We start from the raw sequence: 9,901 nt of genomic DNA, 5'->3' as shown, positions 1-9,901 counted from the left end.
GCTCAAGAGTGACTTCATGGAACAAGAGCTCACCACGCTTTGGCTGAAAGTGAAGGACTGTCCTGTTCTTTCGAAGAGGGCCCTGACCCTATTGGTCCAATCCCCCACAACCTATCACTGTGAGGCTGGATTCTCAACCATGGTAACTCTGAAAACGAAGGTACGCAATAGGCTTGTGATTGACGCTGACATGAGGTGCTGCCTGTCGAGCATTCATCCTCGCTTTGATTGCCTGATGGCTGCGAAGCAATTTCAGCAATCCCATTGACTGAGCATTGGCAGACATGTTTTAATAAATCGGGCTGTTTTTTTCAATTTTTGTTTCGGGGGCTTGTATACCCTGGAATATAGAAGGATGAGAGGGTATCTTATTGAAACATATAAGATTATTAAGGGTTTGGACATGCTAGAGGCAGGAAACATGTTCCCGATGTTGGGGGAGTCCAGAACCTGGGGCCACAGTTTAAGAATGTGGGGTAAGCCATTTAGAATGGTGATGAGGAAACACTTTTTCACACAGAGTTGTGAGTGCGGAATTCTCTGCCTCAGGGGGTGGTGGAGGCCGGTTTTCTGGATACTTTCAAGAGAGAGCTAGATAGGGCTCTTGAAGATAGGGGAGTCAGGGGATATGGGGAGAAGGCAGGAACAGGGGACTGATTGTGGATGATCAGCCATGATCACATTGAATGGTGGTGCTGGCTCGAAGGGCCGAATGGTCTACTCCTGCACCTATTGTCTATGGGTCACGGTACTGACCAAGAATGTCTGATGGGGTCCTGGGGCCAAAACGGTTAAGGTCCTGTCCCACTTTCCCGAGTTATTCACAAAATTCTGAGTTATTCATAAATTCTCCCGAGTTTTCAAACTCGCAGAATGTTCGTAACTAGTCCGTAGGAGTCTGTGGATATATCGTAGCGGCTCGTTATGCCAGCCGTAGGTACTCGGGGCTATTTTTTTACTTGTGGACATTTTTCATCAGGCCGAAAAAACGTCCCGACTTACCAGATGCCCCGAGTACCTACGGCTAGGGTGTCAGCTTGCCCGATGGCAAGAGGGTCCCTGATGAAGTGGGCCCCTGATGAAGTGGGCCCCCCCCTTTGCCTCCTGGCAACCAATATTTTTAGACCCAGTCCGCCAGTGCCTACGGCTGGCATAACGAGCCGCTACCATATATCCACGGACTCCTACGGCCTCGTTACGGACAAACTCGGGGAGAACTCGTGAATAACTCGGGGAGAATTGGTGAATAACTCGGGGAGAATTGGTGAATAACTCGGGGAGAATTGGTGAATAACTCGGGGAGAATTGGTGAATAACTCGGGGAGAATTGGTGAATAACTCGGGGAGAATTGGTGAATAACTCGGGGAGAATTGGTGAATAACTCGGGGAGAATTGGTGAATAACTCGGGGAGAATTGGTGAATAACTCGGGGAGAATTGGTGAATAACTCGGGGAGAATTTGTGAATAACTCGGGAGAATTGGTGAATAACTCGGGAAAGTGGGAAAGGCCCTTTAAGAACCACTGGTCTAGGCCTTGGTGGGCAAAGATCTTAGAGCAGAGCAGAGCAAGATGGGCTACTCCTGCGAAATACAATGGGCTGACGTGTAGTACACTACGGAGGGGATCCTGGGCATTTTTCCACGCCCATTTTAGTAACCGGAGCCTACCTGACCCGACCCGACTCGCAGTGTAATCAATGTTGCAGGGCAACAGTTTGTGTGTGTGATATAGGGTTAGATTCATAATTCTGTCAGTTCATACTTCTTGTCAAGAATAAAATTTGACTCTGGTAATTGTCTTTTTTAATGTTTTTCAAATCATTTCTTTTTAAATGGCTCACAAGCAGTGTTTGAGTTGATTTTGTAGTAACCGGAACCTACCCGACCCGACCCGACTCGCAGGGTGATTGACATTGCGGGGGAACAGTTTGTGTGTGTGATTATAGGGTTAGATTCATAATTCTGTTAGTTCATAATTCTGTTAATTCTTGTTAAAGAATAAAATGTTTATAAACACACATACATGAATGTGATATAAATTAGATCTTTGATGGTGGGTAAAGCCAAGGACTACAACGCCCAGAATGCTTTGCCGGGACGTGGAGGGGTGAGAGGTCGCGCGGGGGGGGGGGGGGTGAGAACGAGGCGCCGAATCCCAGAGTGCCCGGCGCGGCTGGCTGGGAGGGAGGGAGGGAGTAAGGAGGAGGAGGAGGCGGCTGTTGGGCGGGCGCGCGCGCGGGCGGCTGTTGGGCGGGCGGTTGGTTGGTCGGGATCGGGTAATAAAGCGATGCAGAACGATGTAAGATGGCAGAGCTGCAGATGTTACTCGAGGAGGAAATCCCCGCCGGCAAGAGGGCGCTGATTGAGAGTTACCAGAACCTGGGTCGCGTGGCCGATTACTGCGAGACCAACTATGTCCAGGTAAAGGCTGGCGGCGGCGAGGAGGGCGAGGGGTAAATCCGGAGCGGAGAGAGGGGCAACGGCGGCGCTTCCTGGGCCCGCTCACACACACACGCACACGCACTGTCCCAACACCGGCCCGTGCCCGCACCCACACCCTGAGCGTTGGGCGATCACTTCCCGCAGCCGGCACCGCAACTAACGGAGATGTAGTCCCGAGTTAAAAGGCGGAGAGGTTCCACTCACACGGTTAGCGAGGGAGGGAGGGAGGGAGTCGTCCTTTGCCGTTCCACTGGATCCAGCAGTCCAACACTCCTGTCCCCCCCCGGAGGGTGTGCCGGTCTGTGTGACTCATACGTGAGCTCTCAATCCCGGGACAGTCGGCGGTGCTCGCTCCCAGTCATCCCCTCTCCCTCCCGCGCCTTCCACTCTTCGCTGCGGAGGCGCCCACTCTACAGTTTCGTAATGCTTTTGTTCTTAAGACATGCTCTTCCTCACTGCTTTGTACATGGGTCGGGTGTATATAATTTGGGGAAGAAATGCCAAGGGGAAGTGTGCTGTTCGATCCAGTGTGTTTGTACATTGCAAGTTTTGGTGATTGATTCAAAAGCTACGGTGGTGATTTCCTCCCCCCTCCCCTGAATTAGGCTTTGATCTTTTGGCTGCGAAACATTGACCTTATCTGAGTTATCTTTACTACTAGTAAAAACTTAAATATTGTGTTGAACTTTTCGAGTAGATCTTGTGTCTTTAGGATGAGGCTTGGCTTTGCTTTTCCTTAGCGGAACTGGCATTTCCACCCGCTTTTAATCTCCCCGCATTCCTCAGCAGCGTTGAAGTACTCTCTTTGGCCGGTACAAGTAATTTGGTTTTATGCCGAAGTTCCCAGTAGCCGGACGAGATACCGAACTCTACCCGGGAATTGGTCTGATGCACCAAATAAATAGGAAGCTCGTGTCTTTTCGTTTTTTTTTTAATGACGGAAATATGACAGAGAGAGAAAATATGACAGCTAAAGAGAGAAAAGCTTCCACACGTAGTCTGACTTGTCAACTGAACTCGGTTTGCAGCGTGTTCCACAGTAGACGTGTGTAAAATAATTTGAGGACTTTGTGAATACAGTACAACTGAATAGAATATAAATACAGAAACACATTTAAACACTTTCTTTTCTGCTTGGCCTAGTTGTGTATTTTTAAGCAATTTTGTTTTACTAATTTGTACACCATGTTATGATGTACAATTTGGCAATGGGGCTTTGAATTTATGCTACCTTATTTTTCTTTAAGATCTCTCCCTCTGCTGTATCTAACTCGCCAATAACATTTTATAATTTTGAGGTCTCCAAGGAGCATTTCCTGGATCGTTTACATGGGTTTAGCTGTTAACACTCTTCTAAATCGAGTAATTTGAGTTACACTGTACCTTGTACACTGTACACTGTACAATTGGTACATGTGACAATAAACTGACCTTTGAACATTTGAAATCAGCAATGTGTAGCTCAACTCTAGCTCAGAGACTTGAAATCTACAACTCTAGCTCAGAGACTTGAAATCCAGGTTGACACTGATCTATGGGACCAATGGCCATTTACTTTAGTGTGACGTTGTGAGGCAGCAGTTCTACTGCTGCACAACTGTACCATCCTAAACATTGTCAAAGGCGTGCCAAAGTTGTAGAGTACAGAAACATGCCCTTCGGATCGACTCGCCAACCAAGGTGCCCCATCTAAGCTAGCCTGCTTATGGGCCAATTGAATATTCTTGTCACGTTGTACAGTTAAGGGTGATTAGAGATAATCATATTTGAGGGTCGGACGAGATTTGAACTTTCAATTTTTTTGTCTGAGAGAATAGGGTTGATGGCTGTGTGATTGTGGTTTAGAAAATGGGCAGCAGACATTGGAATGAGCTTAGACACAAAATGCTGGAGTAACTTAGCGGAACAGGCAGCATCTCAGGAAAGAGGGAGTGGGTGACGTTTCGGGTCGAGACCCTTCTTCAGACTGATGTCGGGAGTGAGCGGGACAGAGATAGAATGTAGACGGAGTCAGTAAGACTGGTGGGAGAACTGGGGAGGGGATGGAGAGAGGGAAAGCAAGGGATATTTGAAGTTAGAGGTCAATGTTCATACCGCTGTGGTGTAAGCTACCCAAGCAAAATATGAGATGCTGTTCCTCCAATTTGTGCTGAGCCTCACTCTGACAATGGAGGAGGCCCAGGTCAGAATGGGAGGGGGAGTTTGGGAGGGGGAGTTAAAGTGCTGAGCAACCGAGAGATCAGGTGGGTTAAGGCGGACTGAGCGGAGGTGTTCAGCACAATTATCGCCGAGCCTGTGATTGGCCTCGCCGATGTACAGAAGTTGACACCTGGAGCCGTGGATACAGTAGATGAGGTTGGAGGAGGTGCAAGTGAACCTCTGCCTCACCTAAAAAGACTCGGGGTTTTTGGATGTAGTCGAGGGGAGAGATAAAAGGACAGGTGTTGCATCTCCGGCAGTTGCAGGGGAAAGTACCTGGGGAAGGGGTGATTTGGGTGGGAAGGGACGAGTTGACTTGGGAGTTGCAGAGGGAGCGTCTCTGTGGAAAGCAGAAAGGGGTGGAGATGGGAAGATGTGGCCAGTAGTGGGATCCCATTGGAGGTGGCGAAAGTGTTGGAGGATTATATGCTGCGCTTTGAATGAGCTTGTTGGAAGATGAGAATCTGGCTAAGGAATTTCTTATAGAATCTTATTAGGGACTGAATAATTATTTGTCATGCAGGAGCTGTGAGTGGGGGTAAGGCTGATGAAGAAATGGGATTTCTGTGCAGGAGTTAAAAATAGCTTGGGCACCAGTGGCATGCCAAAGTTTTCTGATTCGGCTTGAGTTGGTGGTTAAGGCATGGTTGTGGGGTTTGGAGACAAACGCTGGTCTTTCTTATGTTTTATTGGAAGGAACTGACAGGCTAAAATGGGTGGGTACATTGGCTGCAACATGTCAGGGCTGTAGTCATACTTGCAAGGAGTTGGGTGGTAGACCATGATGAATCACTTTGTTTTGGATTGTTTCTATGTCTTGGCTGTGGATTGGATGGAAAAGATGAGCATGGATTTTGTAGCTGTGGTAATTTCCCTTTTTGCTCTATCCTGCAGTGTATATTTTCAATCAGCTGTCACAGATTTTGTCAGAATAGCATTCTCTACCTGTTGCAATGCCAACAATTTATTATTCCAAGCATTCGTTCTGACACTTTGTTTACTGCTACAAATCCTCATTTTTTTCTATAATTAAAACCTCACTTTATATTCATGTTTCAGTGCTGCAATTTTGTGCAATTTCAAATGTTGTCCTGGTACTTTACTTACCTCAACTCTGCTCTGAATTGGACCAATGTGAGCATTAAAGAATACAAACTGCTATAGACATGGGACTGCAGATGTAAGAATCTTGAGCAAAAACCAGTGCTGGATAGCTGAGTTAAGTAGAGGGAATAGACAGGTAATGATTTGGCTTGAGACCCTTTAGACACATTGTCTGTCCATTCCCTCCACAAGTACTGCTTGACCCACTGAGTTTCCTCAGCACTTTTTTTTTTTTTCCTCAATCTGTTAACATAGTTCTTTTAGTAAGACCATTGGTATTGATCTCCAGCACTTAGTGAATTTTCCAAGCTTGATCTTGTGTAAATGAGCCAATGTTGTCTTCAAACTGAGATGTGAACTGAACAACTTTTGGTTTGTAAATATGTTCATTAACTAAATGTTGATTTTTATACATTCAGAATATTAGGCATGTTGATGTTTTTGAACATTTGGTAGGTGTACCGAGGTAAGCCATTTGGTACATTATGCCTGCGACAGCTCTCAAATAAACACTCATTTCCTCACTGTCATTATCTAGCCATTGGATCAACTGTGGTTCAGTGAAGCACGTGCAGGAAAGAGATTCAAGCATATCTAAAAATGAAGTGCTAGTCTAATGAAGGTGTAATTTAGGACTGCATGACTGCTAAACAGCATGCAACAGACACAGCTTATAATAGATTAGATCAAAGCTCTGAATCCCGATCTCTAATTGTGAATGGTGGTGGACAGTTAAAAAGCTAACAGTGGAAGGTGGTTCAAGAAGATTCCAATCTTCAATAATGGCTGAGGACAGCATTTGAGTGGAAATGAAAAGCCAAAAGAATCCAGCCAGAAGTGCTAAATAGACAATCTATCTCGCCTTCCTCTGGAGAAGACCACCATTATAGAAGCCAGTCTTCAGATGATTTAATATTGGGAAATGGCTGAGCACTGTATACAGCAAAGGACATGGGGCCTGACAGATCCTTGTTATGGTTCTGAAGACCTGTGCTTGAGAACCAGTGGTACCTTTAGCCACATGGTTTCATTGCAGGTTACAGCACTGGTGTTTATCAGTATGGCTGCCCTGAATAGAAAATTGCCCAGCTATGTCCTATTCACAAACGATAAATCCTGTCCTAATTGAGGTGAGAGTGACTATTCTTGACATTAATGTAAATGTTATGCAATATAGCTTCAATATGGCACTCATGGTAAAGCTTAAGTCAATGGTCTTCAGATGGAAGAAACACAAGTAGTTAGTCATTCCTTACACAAAGGAAGATCATTGTGGTTGTTGGAAGTCGTTCATACCTGTTCTGGGACATATCTGCAGGAGTTAATTGGAGTGAAGGCCAAATCACCTTAATTTACTCGATTATAAGGGCAGAAGTTGGAACGTTTGATTGTGTGACATTCAGCTTCCATAACAGTTCCACGGTAAATGAAGCTGTTCATGCTAGTACATGGCAAGGCTTGGGCAATAATGGCAAGTGCTTGGTAATGAGCATCTGAAAAGGGAGAACTTTACCACCTATTCTTGGCATTCAATGTCATCAACATGACATTTTTTTCTGTTGTTACCAATTATCCTGTGGGTCATAATTGACTAGAAGCTCAATTGGACCATCTGCATAGCACATGCGATACATGCTTTTAAAAACAAACGGGTAACTAGGGAGAAGAAGGGACGATGTAAAGGAAAATTTGTGCTTGGAGTCCGAGTCTGTAGTTGAGGTACTAAACAAGTACTTTCATCTGTATTTGTCAGGGCATACAATATGCTAGCGAATTTTGAAATGAAGAAGATACTGTTGGATCTCGAAGAGTATTAAGTGCCCCAGGGCACGATGGGATTTATCCCAGGTTATTGAGAAAGGCAGGACAGGAGATTGACGGGGCTGTGACAAAGTATTTGCATACTCTGGCCACAGGCGAGATCTTGGTGTGCTGGAGAATAGACACTATTAATCCTCTTTCATAAGGAGAATTGGGATAATCTAGAACATTTTAAGCCAGTGAGCCTTATAGTGTTAGGGAAGTAAGGACATTGAGTGTAAGAGTCAGGAAGTTGTATATCAGCTTTATAAAACTTTGGGTAAGTCACATTTGGACTATTATATGCAGTTCTGATTGTCCCATTGCAAGAAGAATTTGGAGGCTTTGGAGATGAAATTTACTGGAATGCTGCCTGGATCAGAGGGTATCAGCAGAGGGTGGGCAAACTGGGATAGTTCTTTTCTGCAGTATTGGAGGCTGAGGGGAGACATGCTGGAGGTATAGAAAATTATGAGAGACATAGATGGACTAGACAATCAGAATCTTTATCCCTGAGTGGTCATGTCAGATACTGGAGGGAATAGCTTTTAAGGTGAATGGTGCAGGTTTTTTTAAAATACAGATGCTTTGAACAGGCTGCCAGGGGTGGTTTGGTAGTGGCATTTAAGAAGCGCTTAGACACATGAATATGCAGGCAATGGATGTATATGGATCAGTTCAGCCTTCAACACGATAGTCCCCACCAGACTGGCCGGGAAGCTACTGGAATTGGGGCTCAACACCTCCCTGTGTGCCTGGGTCCTGGACTTTCTCACTGCCAGGCCCCAGGTAGTCAAGATGGGAGGGAATACATTGAAGTCCCTCACCCTGAGCACGGGATCGCCCCAGGGTTGCGTCCTCAGCCCCCTATTGTACTCCCTGTACACACATGACTGTGTGGCTGGGTTCAGATGCAACTCAATAATTAAGTTTGCTGATGACACTGTGGTGGTGGGCCTGATCTCAGACAATGATGAGAAGGCCTACCGGGAGGAGGTGGCTGATCTCGCACTCTGGTGCCAGGATAACAGCCTCCTCTTGAACATCAAAAAAACGAAGGAGCTGATCGTGGACTTTAGGAGGGCACATCATCCGAGGACGTACACACCATTGAGGATAAATGGGGATCCTGTGGATAGGGTGAGCTGTTTTAAATATCTGGGAGTCCACATCTCTGAGGATATGACATGGACATCACACGCCGCAGCACTCGTGAGTAAGGCAAGGCAGCGCCTTTACCACCTCAGGCAATTGAGGAAATTCATAGTGTCTCCGAGGATCCTCCAGTGCTTCTATGCAGCGGCTGTGGAAAGCATCTTGTCCGGTAATATTACCATCTGGTTTGGGAATTGCTCTGCCCAGGACAAGAAGGCTCAGCAGAGAGTAGTGCGATCGGCCGAACGCACTATGGGAACTTCACTCGCCCCCCTGCAGGAACTATACATCAGGAGGTGCAACTCCAGAGCCAATAAAATCATGGGAGACCCCTTCCACCCATGCAACGGACTGTTCCAGCTGCTACGGTCAGGCAAACGCCTCCGTTGCCATGCTGTGAGAACGGAGAGGTTGAGAAGTTTCTTCCCAGAGGCCATTAGGACTGTAAACTCCTATCTCACCAGGGACTAACTTTACTGAACGTTTTTCCTTCCAATATTTAATATGTAAAAGAATATGTGTGTGTTTATGAGTGTGTTTATAGTTTGTTTGTTTGTCTTTTTGCACAAAGTCCGCGAGCATTGCCACTTTTCATTTCACTGCACATCTCGTATGTGTATGTGACGAATAAACTTGACTTGACTTGATGTACAGGTAGAAGTGATTTATTTAATTTGGCATTGTGTTTTGCACAGACATTGTGGATGAAGGACCTGCACCTGTGTTGTACCATGTTAAGAGGAAGTTAGATATTGGTTATCCGGGGTGATTCACCTCCTGAAGCCTACAGGAGACGGGAACCTCAGAAGCAAATGCAAAGGAACAGAGCGGCTTGCCCGTTCCCCACTAGCTCATGCGTGATCTTGACCTTGAAATGTATTGCTGGTATCATTAATGGGTCTCAATGCAGGCAATGTATTCAAAAGGATTCAAAAGTGGTTCAAGGTAGCTCACCACCACCTTCTATGACAGATTGGGATGGGCAATAAATGCTTGCCTTGCCAGTGATACCCAGATCACTGAAATAAATAATAGTAAAACAAAACCTTTGCACTATCTACCATTTCTCCGCCTGGATTGTTTAATCCGAGCAAGTATGAGATGTTTCACTTTGGAAGGTCGAATGTAAAGGGGAAGTATACAGTTAATGGCAGGCCTTTAATAAAATGAGTGTATAGGGGGATCTGAGGTCCAAGTCC

At 45.9% G+C, this 9,901-nt stretch overlaps 1 protein-coding gene across 16 annotated transcripts in view; it reads left to right on the top strand.

Annotated features, from left to right (window-relative positions):
- The first annotated feature begins 2,147 nt into the window (after window positions 1-2,147).
- abi1 (abl interactor 1) overlaps window positions 2,148-9,901 on the top strand; it is a 101,003-nt gene continuing 93,249 nt past the window's right edge. For 14 of the 16 annotated variants that reach the window (XM_033016020.1, XM_033016008.1, XM_033016030.1 and 11 more), the window contains exon 1: window positions 2,212-2,423. In XM_033016020.1, coding sequence (XP_032871911.1) covers window positions 2,307-2,423 — 117 coding nt within the window. In that variant the 5' untranslated portion in view covers window positions 2,212-2,306. Of the gene's footprint in view, window positions 2,424-9,901 lie in introns of all 16 variants that reach the window. The other 2 variants (XM_033016022.1, XM_033016054.1) reach the window with 2 other exon arrangements.

This window comes from Amblyraja radiata, chromosome 2 (assembly GCF_010909765.2).
Source record: "Amblyraja radiata isolate CabotCenter1 chromosome 2, sAmbRad1.1.pri, whole genome shotgun sequence".
Classification (NCBI taxonomy): Eukaryota; Metazoa; Chordata; class Chondrichthyes; order Rajiformes; family Rajidae; genus Amblyraja; species Amblyraja radiata.
Note: the sequence above shows the minus strand (reverse complement) of the source record. Positions and strands in the feature narration are given on the sequence as shown.